At 50.0% G+C, this 14,772-nt stretch overlaps 2 protein-coding genes across 7 annotated transcripts in view; one reads left to right on the top strand and one right to left on the bottom strand.

Annotated features, from left to right (window-relative positions):
• Window positions 1-1,064: 1,064 nt before the first annotated feature.
• Window positions 1,065-2,912, bottom strand: SRR (serine racemase). The gene is made up of 4 exons (XM_006118018.5): window positions 2,826-2,912; window positions 2,554-2,628; window positions 1,662-1,871; window positions 1,065-1,268 (listed from the first exon to the last, which is right to left on the bottom strand). The coding sequence occupies exons 1-4, from the start codon at window positions 2,895-2,897 to the stop codon at window positions 1,065-1,067; spliced, it is 561 nt and encodes a 186-aa protein (XP_006118080.3). The 5' UTR covers window positions 2,898-2,912.
• Window positions 2,913-5,519: 2,607 nt separating this feature from the next.
• SMG6 (SMG6 nonsense mediated mRNA decay factor) overlaps window positions 5,520-14,772 on the top strand; it is a 157,527-nt gene continuing 148,274 nt past the window's right edge. For 2 of the 6 annotated variants that reach the window (XM_075904442.2, XM_075904438.2), the window contains exons 1-2: window positions 5,558-5,713; window positions 8,327-10,097. In XM_075904442.2, the coding sequence (XP_075760557.2) occupies window positions 5,620-5,713; window positions 8,327-10,097 (1,865 nt within the window). In that variant the 5' untranslated portion in view covers window positions 5,558-5,619. Of the gene's footprint in view, window positions 5,714-5,742; window positions 6,711-7,076; window positions 7,497-8,326; window positions 10,098-14,772 lie in introns of those variants that run through there. The other 4 variants (XM_075904436.2, XM_075904437.2, XM_075904440.2 and 1 more) reach the window with 4 other exon arrangements.

Below are 14,772 nucleotides of genomic sequence, written 5' to 3'. Positions count from 1 at the left end.
ATTTACTCCTTCCCATAACATAATTAGGAGTTACCAAATGAAATAAATAAAGCAGCAGGCTTAAAACAAAAGGAAGGATTTCTTTACATAGTGCAGAGTCAACCTGTTGAACTTGCTGCCAGAGGATGTTGAGAAGGTCAAAACTTTAACAGGGTTCAAAAAAGAGGTAGATAAATTCATGGAGGACAGATCCATCAATGGCTTAGATGGGACAGGCAGGGATGGTGTCCCTCGCTTCTGTTAGGTCTGGGAATGGGTGACAGGAGATGGATGACTTGATTTCCCTGTTGTTCATTTCTTCTAGGACACTTGGCCTTTGGTCTAACCCAGTATGGCTGTTCTTATGAGAGCACGGAGTTAAACTTTGCCAGTCTCCTGTTGCTGAACATGAAAGTGATCTTGCCAACCAATGGTCTGCCTTAGGGAGGCTGACACACCAGCTGTTTGGCTCCACCCATCTATACCAGGTTAAGAGCAGCACCAGCTGCCCCTTAAGATTACAAGGTTTCCCCAGCTTTATTAGAAATCAATTCTTTTTGCTCCTGCTTTTATTATTATAGTAACTTTCAGAGGCCACACTGTGCAAACAGCACTAGGTTCTAAGGCTGTTTCTACACTACAGGGTTTTTGCACAAAAACCGATGGACCGTCCACACCTCAAGTGCATTTTTGTGCAAGAAAATCAACAGAACAGAGGGCTTTTACTGGTAGTTATTCCTCTCTCCACAAGGAATAACTCCTTTTTGCACTACGGCTCTTGCACAAAATGGCAGGTATGGATACTCTGGAGGGGTTTTTGTGCAAGAAACCCCTATTGGAAAAAGCACAGGTGCTCTGATTGCCATTCACAAAACGGCCATCAGAGCTTTCTTGCGCAAGAGCCCCCATGCAGCATGGACGCTCTTGCACACAAGCATGTCGCTTTTGCGATGCACTTTGAGGTCTTGATGTGCTTTTGCACAAAAACTCTTCCACAAAAGGCTTCCTGCACAAAAACCCTGCAGTGTAGACCAAGCCTAAGAGCCATTTTCTCATTCCTAGAAGTGGCTCGCTCTAAAGTCTGATCAGTTTGCATTTGCCTCTTTGCCAGGGGGGTTGAGCCAAGCCAGGGAGTCTAGGTCCACATTTCCTCCACACAGCACAATGCAAATTTTCTTCACTTCCTGGGAGACTGCCTGAAACTGCTTGGAGAGCACAGCAGCTACTCCCACTCTGGCTGTAGGCTCAATCAGCAGCTTCACCCTCTCCCTCACCAGCTGTGTTGTTTGCTATTGGGGCAGAGAAAAGAACAGTTACTGTGCTAAGCCATAAAAACTTGGTGTGATACACATCCTTTTGCATGGAGCTTGTGGGGCAGTGCTTTGGAGAGGTATACCCCACAGTTGTGGGTTTCCATTGATACAATTAGTGAAAAGCCTGGGCCACTAAACTGCTGCACCCTTAATGTAACAGCCAACCAGGGCTGCTCCTGATGCATTCTTCAGGCTCACAGTCTTGGGAGGAAATGGAGGAGGCCCTACTCTCAGCCAGCATAGCACAGAACAATACATTGTGGGAGGACAAGGTGGAAGATGGAGACAAAGTTGAACGAGTGAAGGCATCTAGCCCATGCCAAAAGGCTGGACCCTTACAGCAAGAGGGTGCTTGGAGTTAACGTTTACCTTGATCTCCTTCTCTGAGACAGTTAACACATCATCCACTAAATCCTTAATGATAGGCCAGGTGTTGGGGCCAATGTTGGTTTTAACACTGTCTGCAATAGTGCCTGGAGGGTGGAGGTTGGGAGTGAGTTCCCCTGTCACCTTCGATCTGTAGTTGTCATCTGCATTGCAGGGTTCGGCAGCATACACTCTTACGTCCGGTCTCAAAGCCTGCCTAAAGGCAGGGCAGGAATGTGTTATGAATTTGCTGGTGGACGTGGCAGGCCAGTCCATCTCATTGTGCCTTAACTCCCATGGTCCCTACCTGAGAAGCTGCCCTTAATGAGCTGACTCTGCCATAGCAGTTTTGGCTGAGGCAGGCCTTTCGTCTGCCCCTCCTGAAGAAGGGAGTCTGGCATTTCCGGGTGTGACGAATCAGAGCAGCCACCAATGAGCCAGGAGCAGGTTCCTTCATTTACTGTGGGCAGAAGATGAGCCCTTGCTAAGGGCAACTAATCTTACTCTGCTTGCAACTCTAGACCCTGCTGGATGAATGAACGCCCAACTCTCCTCAGGCTGCCAGTATCTCCCATCTGCCTGTGTTTCCAGTTAGAAGTGGTACCATTTCATTCTGAATCACGGCACAATGCTTAAACTAGACAGCATGGCAGCTGCTGTGATCTGTCCTAGTCCCCGTGATCTTTCATTGCAACCTGGGCCTGGAGGAGAGTGCCTGATCCAAGCCAGGAAGAGAGAAAGGGTCAGCCGTGTGAAGGGCTGCTGAGTTCAGATGCTGTGTGAGTGGGAGAACTTCCTCCTCACAACATGAAATGCTCATTTCAAGGCACCAGTGGTCCCCTCCTCTCCTGCCCCCCATTCCCAAGGAGCGAGGCAGTCAAAATGGGAAGTTTACCTTGGCAGCAACTGCTATTCCAGCCACCATCCCTCCTCCTCCAACAGGAACCACCGGTGCATTCACCTGGGGTACCTAGCACAGCAGAGGCCAAAGATAAACTCTTGACTGCTCAGAACCACAGACATGCTCTAAAATGGCTCGCTCCCCAGATGCTGGCTCTAAGCCCTGACGGCTGAACTTCTGGCTGTCCTCACTCTGCAGGAGCGGATGTATGGCCCCACTTGTCCTCTCCTGCCTGACTTGAATTGTGCTGGGGAGGGTGTCCTCACCTGCTGCAGCACCTCCAGTGCTATAGTGCCTTGGCCTGCGATGACAGCAGGATCCCGACTAGAGTGCACCATCACGCCTTCCTTCTCCTAAACTGTCTGAGCTGCCACCTCCGCACGGGACTGGGGAGACAAACCAGGCACAAAATCTGTTAATGCTGCTGTGTGAACAAGGCCGATTTACCCAGCTGCTGTCTCCCTCCATCCCCGTTACCTTGTCAGTGGGCTCACATGGTACCAGCCTGGCTCCATAGGAGCAGATGGCAGCTTTCTTACAGAGCAGCGCTGTGCAAGGCACCACTATGTGGGCAGGAATCCCTGTGGAATGAAAAGACTGGACAGTGATGGGGGCCTGACCCAGGAGGCACATCCCCTGCTCTGCTGAAAGTAGGTCAGACTGACGTGGAACACAGGATACCCCCATGAGAGAAAACAACCCTGCTGTTCCCAGGCCCTGGGCAAGTAACCACCAGGGTGGCGGGCATAGGAAAGGGATGTGAAGTTGCATGAGCTCAGCTGTTGCATTGGGAGTTCCTAGCTCTACCTACATGAAGTCATGGACAGACCCATGCAGGGAAACACTTCGCCCTGATGGCTGAGATTAAGCCACCTGGCTGCAGGCAGAGACCAGGGGCTGGCTTGCTCCAAGGGATCCTCACATGTAGTTAGGTCAGCCAGAAACTGAGTGGCAGGATGGCTGCTGAACCAGCTGGGAGCCAGGACTGCTTCTTAGCATCAATTCCTGATCACTGGCAGGTTTCTCCTGGGATAACCAGCCACCTCACGCTGGCAGAGCCTTGGCTGACAAACTGGAGCACAGGGCTGCTCTCCTCTTATTGCTCAGTAGCTCGTGTTTCTGGAGGAATGAAGGGGCCAGTGAGATGCCTCCAGCCCCCCTGGCAATGCACAGACAAGCAACTGACTCCCTGTTACCTTCCAGTTTAGCTGCAAAGGCAAGAGCTTGGCCATGATTCCCACTACTGTGTGTAACAATGGCTTTGGGCTGCTCTCTGTTGCCCGGTGCTGCAAGAGCCAGGCTTCTGACAGCATTTAATGCACCATGGATCTGGGGAGAAATCATAGGCTCAGTGAACCTGCAAAAGAGAGAAAGTCTCAGCTCTTCAGGATCAGATGGGGCAGGGATTTGCTGCTACAGCTCCCTGCTCTTGTGACCTAGCTGAGGGCAGCAAAGGGAGTTGGAGAAGCTGCTCCCCTGTAACCTTTTTAATCTGCAAAAATAACAAGTCCAGTGACACCTTAAAGACCAACAAATTTATTAGAGCTTTTGTGAGGTATAAGTCACTTCCTCATTCAAGCATCTGACAAAGTGAGCTGTATCTCACAAAATATGATCAGCTTATATCTGCTGTCCTTGTTTTTGCTCAGACAGACTAACAGCTAGCTCTCTGAAACCTTTTTAACTTGCTTTCCCCGGCAAAGTAGCAATCGTGGAATGTGAATTTCAGTGTGGATTCCTTGAACCAGTACAGCACCATTGTCAGCTTTCCTTCCTCCCTCTCCACTCCTAAGCTGCAGAAACCCCCACCATCTGGAATGGCTCATTTAACCTGTTCCTGATGATGTGGCTGCCAGTAAGCATTTGTAAGTGGTGGTTGTCCAGTAGGAAGTAGCCAGGGCCCACCCACTTTGTTTCTTGGAAGCAGAGGAATGGAAATTTCTAGTTCTTAATGCTTTGGGACTGGACTTAAATTGGTGTCCAAAGCTGACAGGGCTTGAGGGCTAAACTGCCATTGAACCCACATAGCATTTAAGTGCAGAAATCGGGAATGCTTCGTTTTACACATGCTAATGGGGCATGCTCTTGCATTTGAACTTGCTTCTCAAATCCAATCCATGGTCAGATCCTGTTGCATTTTCCTTTGAGCTGCAAAGCTAGGTAGGGGCAAGGCTGCTCCTGCTCCTCCCTTTGCACTGTGTGCTATTAGTGTCAGCTTTACCTTAAAGGAGCCAGTCTTCTGGAAGAGCTCACACTTGAAGAAGAGTCTGTGGCCAGCTAACTGGTCTAGGTTGGAACAAGGTGGATAAGGCCATGGAGATGTGACTGTGCAGCTTCCACATCTGCCAGTGAAATGCAGTACAGAGAGGACATGTTCTGTAAGCTTGGGAGAAAAGAGAAGCAGGAAAAACATCCTAATGGGGGAAAGCCTGCCTCCCCAGGCTCTTAACTAATGGAGAGCAGAGAGGATCCCAGTGCCCTACTCTGAATCTGTGTCTGGACACAGTTTTGAGCTCAAAACCAAGGATGGTGCAGTTTTTAAACATGGACAAATTTGAAATTTAAAAGCAAATCCACGCAACCCCTGTTGCTGTGCGGTTAGGATGGCTGTCATGGCAGTTGTGCACTAGCACAGGATGGGTAGCCTTTGGGGGGGGGGGGGCAACTGACCCAGAGAAAAATCATTTGAGAGCTGCGCACACGTGAGAAGCCAAAAGCCCCTCACTGACGGGCCCCTAAGGAGACAGACAGCAGAGCCTCAGGGGCCCAGGCTTGTAGATTGGGGGCTCCAGCCCTCGGGGGGGGGGGGCCGAGCCGGGCTCCGGCTCCCCACCCCTGCACTGGAGTGAAGAGCCAGGAGGCGCTGCCTGCAGGGAGGCGGTCACGGGACCAGCCCGCGGGGTACGCCCATTGGCCAGCGGCTGCGAGCACTCAGCCCCCTGCTCCCGAGGGCTGAGGGGGGCGGATCCGAGTGGCGCATGCGCGTCAAGCGGGGCGGTTTGGGCCCTCCCGTGTGCCGTCCGCCCCCTCGCGAGGGGGCGGGGCGGGCCGAGAGTAAAGATGGCGGCGGAGCTGGAGCGGGTGCGCGTCTCGGCCGCGGAGCTGAGGGGGAGCCTGGCGGCGTTGGGGAGGGCCCCGGGGGGCGGGGGCCGAGGTGAGACTTGAGGGCCCAACCCCCCCCGTCCGTAGAGCCTCGGGCGCGGCGCCCCCCGTGTCCGCGCGTGTCGCGCCCGAGCGGCGCTGGGGGCTGCGCGGCCCCGCTCCGGCTGCACGTGCCCGCGGCCGTGCACCACGTAAACAAACCGAGCCCACGTGGGGCCGCGCTGCGGGGCGCGAGGAGCCCCCATTCGCCGTGTGCGCCTGCGCGGGGGGCGCCGCTTAGCTCGCCGGGCCCCGGCTGCTCGTTTGCGCTCCAGGCCATTGAAGTGACGCACGCGCCCGCGGCTCCCTGCGCGCGGCGGAGGCCGGGACCGAGCGGTGCTCGCTGCGCTGGCCTGTAACGTGCGTGTCCCGGCCTCGCGCCAGCCTGGCTTGGGCCTTTGCCGCTGCCCAGCTGCTCTGCTGGCCGCGTGTCGAGCGAGTCGCTCCGGTTCCCCGCTTCATGCCAGTATCGTTCATCCCGGAGCTACCGCGCTGGCGCCCCGGAGTTCCCGAGGACTCTGGCCGTAGCTCTGCCCCTAAAGTGCATGAATGTCCAGAGTCCAGCCAGCCCTTTGTCAGTAGTGTCTCCTTCAGCAAAATGGGCTTAGGTCTGACTGGACTCATGGGACAGGTGACTGGCGAGTGGCTGTGTTAGGTTCTGTTAATTAAAGCCTGGATAGTGCTTTGAAGATGAAAACTGCAAAATAAATGCAAAGGATTGCTCACGGCAGTCCGTTCCATCATCGCTGATTTCAGGATGCTCTTAGTTATTTTGCTATTGTCAGGCAGTAGGTGTAGCAGGAGTTGAATGGTTGTGTCTTAGCAGATGCTTTCTGTATAGCCAGTAATATCCAAAGCATATGAGAAATTGTGTGTAGTTTCACTCCTTTGTGACATACTTTGGGATCCACTGGTGAAAAGTGCTACATCCAAAGTTGGTATGGTGCCCCACAAGTTGTTTCCCCCTAAATTTCTCGGCTGGTTTGGAGCTAGCTAATGGCATCATCAAGGCAAGTATGTGTGTCTGTTACAGAAATGGTTAACTTTCTTTACTCTGAAGTATTGTGAGCAGAGTGGAGTTTTGAGTCTAAGAATGTTGGTTTTACAGATGCTGAACTTTTTTTTATTCAAGGCTGCTTGTGATGGAGATTTGGCAGTTGGCTCCTACAACATAGAAATCTGCACAGCTACTTGTTGAATATGTTTATATGCTGTAGTTTCTTGCAAATTATCCCAGACGTTGCGGCTGTCAAAGTTAAAGCAATGGGAGTCAGGAATACTGCATCTCTTCATATCTATCTTGTAATTTTCAGTCAGTGAGATTCATTTGAGACTGGTTTAAAAGTGCAGCCACTAGCTTGACATTCTTTGGTCTTTGACTGCATTGTTGTTTGGTTAGAACAAAAGCAATTTAATACCACATTGTTTTATGATGGTGTCAGAACAATCAAGCTACTTCTGTTAATCTCTGTGGAGTATGAAATCCTTCAGAGAGAGAAACCGGGAAAGCTGAAATTCTAAAGTCAAATTTTTATGCATCTAAACAAACTCTGGCCAACTGTCTAGAGGACAGATGTCTCCAGAAGAAGTCCATGCTCACCACTCCCATTTCAGAAGCTTCTCCCATCAATGCTCTGTCGTCATGGATGCAGTTTATCCAATGTTCTAATGACAGAAACTTCAGAACTGCCTCTGTGGTGCCTTTTGTTTCTTACTGTCAATGATTTGGTTAGGCTTCTGGGAGTAGGTTACTGAGAGAAGATCTGTAATTTCCAGTATGTTTTCTTCTGAGCAAGGTGTGTATTTGCTTTGAGTGATTTCTCTCTGTTAGGTAATACTGAAGCCATCTTAGTGGTGGTTTTTAGTTGATATGAAGTAGAACTTATTCTATAATTATGGTGTTAAACCCCAGCCAGACCCACAGATTTAATAGGAATAATGCATAATGCTGATGCATGTGGTAATATTATTTTCATGGTGTTTGTCATGTCAGTTGTTCTTTTAAGTACTTCTAATATTAATATCATTACAGAAAGAAAAATGTAATGAGTTGCGGGCCAGGGAGAAAAGAAATCTTCAGAATTGGGTTGAGATGTAGTGTGAATGGGGCAGGGAAAGTACAGAGACCTGTTCCGAATGGCAAGAGCTGCAGAGGGAAAGGCATACAGACCAACAATAGGCAGATCAGGGGAGCCGAGACTGAAATCAGAAAAACAGTAGCAACAAAATCCTTTGCTTGCATTCTGTCTGAGACTCTCAATGTCTCTTATCTGTTTCTTAGTTTGTATGCTGCTCAAGGCTAGGGCAATTTTGTACTTGTTTTTTGTGTAGTGAGGGGTACATTGGAGGTGCTTAACAAACAAAAACATCCTGAAATAAGGCCACAAACTCAGAGTCATAGGTTTCCTTTCTGCATCCTACTCTGCATTTCTCTCCCCTGCTGTGTGTGATTTCACTTAATACTCAGATAAAGAACTTCAGTTCTAATTGTCTTAGTTTCAAAACTTCTGCCCCCTTGGAGCCAGCCATCCTAAGACCATTAATTTCTATAATGTTTGTGTCTCTCTTACCCTGCTCTGCTATTCCTCAACTGGAATAACCCCACCTCTTTATCTCTTCTTTACAGAAAACATGAAGGAACTGAAGGAGCCCAGGCATCGGAAAGATAACCGGCGTCCAGACCTTGAAATCTACAAGCCTGGCCTCTCCAGGCTCAGGAACAAACACACACTATTAAAACAGGAAACCTCAGCATATGAAGAGACCAGATCTGAGGAATCCAAGGATGACATTGCTAGTGACAAAGATCCTGTTGTTACCGGAGGGGGATCTCAGGTCACTGGAGACCTCAGCAAAAGTGACAACCAGAAGCAGAATGGTCCTTCCCAGGGAAATGGAGAGATGGAAAGTAAAACTGTTTTTCAGGGGCAAGAGAGTTTACATAAACACTCTCTCCCAGAAGAGTGGTGTCCCAGGATCATCAGGAGAACCAAGAAGCCAGACCAGCAGATTTATCAACCTGGGAAACGCCTGCAGACTGTTGCCAGGGAACCAGCCAGTCAGCCAGCTAGTGATGAAATCATCAGTAAGATGGAGCAGCTGAAAGCTGAAGGAGATGAGGAGACCGAAAGGGACATTGGGAAAGGCAGCAACAGCAGGAGAACTAAACTGAACAAAGAGGAGAGAGAGGGAAGCCTTATTAGTGAGGGAATGAAAACCACAAGGGGAGAAAAAGGAAAGCGGGTAGAGCGGCTTGACAGAGCCAGGAAATCAAGTGATGATGTGATCCAGGGGACACTGGGTTCCACAAAGCGATACTCTCGTTCTGACAAACGGAGGAGCCGATACCGCACCTGTAGCACAAGCTCAGCAGGGAGCAACAACAGTGCAGATGGAACTCCATTCTCTGATGGGGGAAAGAAGCGACAGGAGCGGGCCAAAGAGAGAAGCCACCCTAGAAAACAGCTCTCTGCTTCCTCCACTGATTCTTTGGAAGATGACAGAATTGGGGAGACTGAAGCTTATGACACCAACAGGAATTCAGAGAGAAAACGTGCAGAGCAGAGCCGAGCTTCTAAAGGGGAGAATGATTGGAGCAGCAATGGGAAGGAGATCAAAGGAGCCCTACGCGTCACCTTTGATAACAAGACCATGAATAGAGACATTTGTGTGGCGTATACAGACAAGACAAAGCCTCCAAAGGCTTTTAATGTAAGTGACTCCATAGAGGCTTTGGAGGTGAAGGGCAGGGAGCCTCAAGGGAGAGGCCGTGGGATTCTCATCCTGCCTGCCAACACAGACCTCTCTGCCAATGCGGCAGGCTCTCCCGAGTCTACTCAGTCTGGGCCCAGGCTCCTGCTTGGCAGTGGTGTCAGCAAGGGGCTGAGAGGCAGGGGCCGTGGAGGCACCATGCGCAGATTGTGGGATCCAAACAACCCAGACCAAAAACCTGCTCTGAAGAGTCAGACCTCACAGCTTCATTTTCTAGATACTGATGATGAAGTGAGCCCTACTTCCTGGGGGGATGCACGCCAATCCCAGGCCTCCTACTACAAATTTCAGAACTCTGACAACCCCTATTATTACCCCAGTCCAAAAGGCCAAGGTCCTCCGTATCCCTATGGAGGGTACGCTTTGCAATATCAGATGGGCCCCAATAACAGTGTTTACCCAGGAGCTTACTTTCCTGGATATGCAGGCCAGTCAGGGCCGTATGTCTGCAGTCCCCTTCCCCCTACCCCTTTGAGTCCTGAGATGGAGCAGCAGATGAGGAACTTACAGCAGCAAGAGCTCAGCAAATTCCTCCGAGAAGCTGGGAACCAGGAACAGCAGCTCAGCAACCTGCTCTCCAGAGACCGCATCAGTCCTGAGGGTCTTGAGAAGATGGCACAGCTGAGGTTTGAAGCTTTCCCTTTGGGCTGTGCTGTGTTGGGATGGGGATGAACTACAGTGTCATCCCCACTGAGTAGACATCTGCAGAATACCACCCTCAAATGTTTGCTCTGTCGTTGGGCAACTCACTGAGAGGGGCTGGTTGTCAGACCACGGCCCAGCCACCTGCCAGAGGGGTGTAGAGGGTGGCTGCCTAGTTCGAGGCAAGTTATGTCTGCACTTGTTGTGCTAAAGAGTTTCATAGAATCATAGGACTGGAAGGGACCTCAAAAGTTCATCTAGTCCAGTCCCCTGCCCCCATGGCAGGACTACATATTCTAGACCCTCTCTGATGTGTTTGTCTAACTTTTTTTTTAATGGGTAGCTGTGTTCATCTGTATCTGCAAAAACAATAAGGAGTTCTGTGGTACATTAAAGACTTAACTAGCCTTGCACTGTTCATATACTTGATAAGTAACTTCCTTCTTTTGATAGGCTAATACATAAATAGATCCCCACCTCTGTGATTTCCATTCCGAACATCTGATGAAGTAGTCTTTACCCATGAAAACTTATGCCTAAATAAACCTGTTAGTCTTTAAGGTGCCACAGGTCCCTCCTTGTTTTTAAAAATGATGGAGCTTCCACACCCTCCCTAGGCAATTTATGCCAGTGATTAACCATCCTGACAGGACGTCCAACCTAAATCTCCCTTGCTGCAATTTAAGCGCATTGCTTCTTGTCCTATTCTGAGAGGTTAAAAGGAACAATTTTTCTCACTCTTCCTTATAATAACCTTTTATGTACTTGAAGGGTGTTATCATGCCTCACTGTCTTCTTTTTTCCAGATTAAACAAACTCAGTTTTTTAAGACTTTCCTAATAGGTCATGTTTTCTAGAACTTTTTGTGGTTCTCTAGGGAAGTGAATGGGTAACTGGTTAATGAGTGATACTTAACCATTACCCAGGAGCAGCCCCTGGTGCGGGCTGGGAGTTGGCAGCCCCGCGGTGGGGGGAAGAAGACTGCTGGTTCCCAGCCTGCGCAGACTCATGAACTAGGGTTTGGCAGCCTCATGGAGGTGGAGGGGTGGGAAGCAGCAGTGGATGGCTGGGAGCCAACAGCCCTGCCAGGCTGAAGCAGCCCCTGCCTGCAGCAGGCCAGGAGGGTGGGGTAGGGTACTCCAGTCCAGTGGTCTGGACTGGGACCCCCATCCACTACTGGTCAACTAGTTAAACTTAATGTTTAACTGATTGGCTAATGAAATGGAGTTTTACATCCCTACTCTTTTCTGGACTTTTTCCAGTTTCCCACTTTTTTCCTGAAATGTGGTGTCCAGAACTGGACACAATAGTTCAGTTGAGGCCTAATCAGCATGGAGTAGAGCAGAAGAATTACTAGTGTCTTGCCTACAACACTCCTAATACATCCAAAATGATGTGTCCCCCCCAGATCCCTTTCTGCGGTACTCCTTCCTTAAGCAGTCATTTGTATTTCATATGTGTGCGCCTGATTGTTCCTTCCTACATGGAATACTTTGCACTTGTCCTTGTGGAATTTCATTCTGTTTACTTGACACCATTTCTCCAAGTTGCTCAAGATTCCTCCTACATGGTAAAAGCTAGGACCACCACATTTGGTGTGCAGTTTTCTCTTTTCATAACTTAAAGCAAGATGAATATTTGGTTATGCCAGGATAATGAAATGTGCCTGGAATTCCTTTTTCTCATAACATGGAAAGGGAGGGGTCTGGTAGGAGGGACAGTTATACTGCAGAATAACAATAGGCGGGCAGCAAGGGGCAAGAGATGAGGACTGGGACAGCTGGGGCCAGACAGATGGGGACTGGGATACCCATTGTGCTGACAGGAATGGAGAAAGGGACAGGTGTCTCCTAGGGATGTGAGCATGTAGTCAATTACATGCGCTCATCGCTTAGCCCTTTTGGGACCCCTCCCTTCACCCCTGATACAGAGGCAGCAAGGGGATAGGGAACGGGAGCTGGTGATCGCAGAGAGCCGGTTTCCCCCCACCCCCATGTAAACGTGTATCAGCTGAAAATTTCAGCAGATACGCATTTACACAATTAAACACATTTTAACATCCCTGCTCTCTACTATATATTTCAGAGAGTTTGTGTGTGTTGCCTATTGCCCAGCTGGGGGGAAATGCACTTCTCCCCCACTTGCACTGACCATGGACAGGAACATCTCATCTGGCCCTAAGCTGCTGCAGTGAGAGAGAGCTGGGGTTCTTCTCTCTCCCCTGAGGCAGCCTGAGTACTGAACCCCCCTTCTCCAGTCCCACCCCAGAGCAATGGTTTAAATGAAGAAAACCAAAACTTGTTTGAATTAAGGACCTAAACAATGCTGGGCAAATCTTCTAGTAGCTAGGTCTTTCTGGGCCAAGCACCCCAGCTGTACAGCTCACTTGTGTGCCAAACAGATTACATCAAACAGTTGATGGTATTCCAGCCTGCACAGGCAGATAGGAGTGTGTCAAACTACAGAGTGCTTCACAGAGAGGTGTGATAACATATCAAAGCAGGCAAATGGAGAATGACTGTTCATGGGTAGCCTGGGAGAGCGGTGGCTCAGAGTAGGATCTGATTTGGAGTCCTAGGCTAAGGGGAAGAGATGGCGTCGGCTTACTCCAATGGTCTCCACCCTTTTTAACTGCAAGGTCACTTTTTCAATTTAAGTGCAATGTAAGATCTACCTCAAACCCAAAGCCCCTTACCCCACTTCCTTCCCATCCCTTCTTTGAGGCCCTGTTCCTGCTCCACCCCTTCTCTGACACCTCACCCTGCTCACTCCATCCTCTTTCCTCCCCCACTCTGTCTCACCTTCACCAGGCTGGGGTTGGGGTGCAGGCTCTGGTCTTGGGCCAGGGGGTTTGGAGTGTGTGAGGGGCTCTGGGCTTAGCCCAGGGTGGGGGATTGGGATCCAGAAGGGGGTTCAGGGTACAAGCTCTGGGCAGGAGGTTGGGTGTAGGAGGAGGTTCAGGGCTGGGGCTGGGGTTCAGAAAGCAACTTCTGGCTGGGCCCCATTTAACTGAGACGACTTCTGGGTGGAGGAGCAGTGGGGTTAAGGCAGCTTGCTCATGCCCTGGCCCTGCACCACTCCAGAAAGCAGCTGGCATGTGCAGCAGTGACTCCATGTGCTGCCCCTCGTCCACAGGCCCTGAGCCCACAGCTTCTACTAGCCACGGTTTCCCATTATTGATCACTGGGAGCTGCAGGAGCGGTGTCTGCAGGCCAGGGCAGCATGTGGAGACCCCCTGCTCTGCCTCTCTCAGGGGCTGCAGGGACATGCCAGCCACTTCCAGGAGCAGCAATTACCATAAGGATAATTACTCCAGCCATGACTGGTTCGGCATTTTAGAACTCACTCCTCAAAGAATTGAATTTAAGCGTAAGAGAGAAATGAAAATGCTGAAATGCGCAGACCAGTCAAAACCCAAATAACCCACTTTGCAAGCAATAACAGAAGTAACAACAACAGGGCCTGTCTCCCCCATGTGTTGTGTTGGGAGATGAGTGAAGGACAGTGTGTGTTTGTGAGAATGACAGACACACACTCGCAGTGTGGGAGAGTGACAGAAATTTGCATTGCCAAGCTCTCTCCATCCCCTTCTCTCTGTGTGGAGATGGGGTAAACAAGTGGGGGAAGGGATACCCTGCCATCGGCCCCCCCTCTTCTCCCTCCCACATCGTGCACAGCAAGCAGGAGGCTCCCATGGGAAGCTCCAGGGCAGGAGTAGCATGACAGTGCGTGGAGGGCAACTGAAGTGCCAGCAGGTAGCTTCCTGGCCAGACCAGTCAGGATCCCCTGTCAGAGGCTCCAAGATCCAGCAGTAGATCCCGATCTACGTGCTGGTGACCACCGGCCTACTCTGTCTTCATTCTTCCAGCTGAGTGTTTTCAAAAGCATCCTCCCTGGGGAACCCCTTTACCTGTGTGGTGTCAGGCATCCTCCCTGGGGAACCCCTTTACCTGTATAGTGTCAGGCTTCCCTGACTTGGCTGAAGTGTTGTAGCTTCATGTTGACCGTTCTTGGGTGGGGACGGGAAGGAAATGGGACAGTTGGTCTGAATTTTTCTGCTGCTTTGTGGTTCAGAGATCTATAAGAAGGTTTGGGTTAGTCTGTAAAAACTAACAATAGCTCAGAGCCACAGCGACTCTAGCCCGTGCTCTGAGGGGCCAATGGGAGACCCTGATTTTTCTGCCTGCTTGGTCTCTTACTCATTGGGGTTTGGTTTTGACTATTTTGTAGATTTTTGACAATGAGGGAGCTGGGGGAGATTGTTTATGAAGAGAGCTGATAGCAGTCCAGTTAGTATATAGTGTAGCTTGGCTAAATTTTTGTGAGCTACAAACATTTGGGAAGAACAGAATTAGCCAAGGTGGTCCAAGAAGATACAAAAAACTTAAAAAACAGCAAATGGGTTGGTAGCACTTTAAAGACTAACAAAATATGTAGATGGTATCGAGCTTTCGTGGGCACAGACTACTTCTTCAGATGACCGGAGTGTTGGAAGTCCAGATCGAAGACTAAATAAGGGAAGGGGGGGGGGGGCAGGGAGGAAAAAAATTGAAGGGGAGGAAGAAGAAAAAAAGGCAGTGAGTAGATAAGCTTCAGAGGGATAGCCAAGTGAGTCTGTAACAGGCAAAACGTAAACAACGACAAACAGTCTAGTAGCAC

The sequence above is a fragment of the Pelodiscus sinensis genome, chromosome 21, assembly GCF_052426305.1.
Source record: "Pelodiscus sinensis isolate ZL-2025 chromosome 21, ASM5242630v1, whole genome shotgun sequence".
Taxonomy (NCBI): Eukaryota; Metazoa; Chordata; order Testudines; family Trionychidae; genus Pelodiscus; species Pelodiscus sinensis.
The sequence above is the reverse complement of the archived record's forward strand: the minus strand, read 5'-3'. Positions and strand labels throughout refer to the sequence as shown.

Excerpts from the sequence above, each read along its gene's own strand:
- SRR (XM_006118018.5), bottom strand. The coding sequence starts at position 2,897 with ATGGTGCACTCTAGTCGGGATCCTGCTGTCATCGCAGGCCAAGGCACT. Across the intron at positions 2,629-2,825 it reads CACTGGAGGTGCTGCAGCAG|GTACCCCAGGTGAATGCACC; the intron begins GTGAGGACACCC and ends CTGCTGTGCTAG. Across the intron at positions 1,872-2,553 it reads GAATAGCAGTTGCTGCCAAG|GCTTTGAGACCGGACGTAAG; the intron begins GTAAACTTCCCA and ends GCCTTTAGGCAG.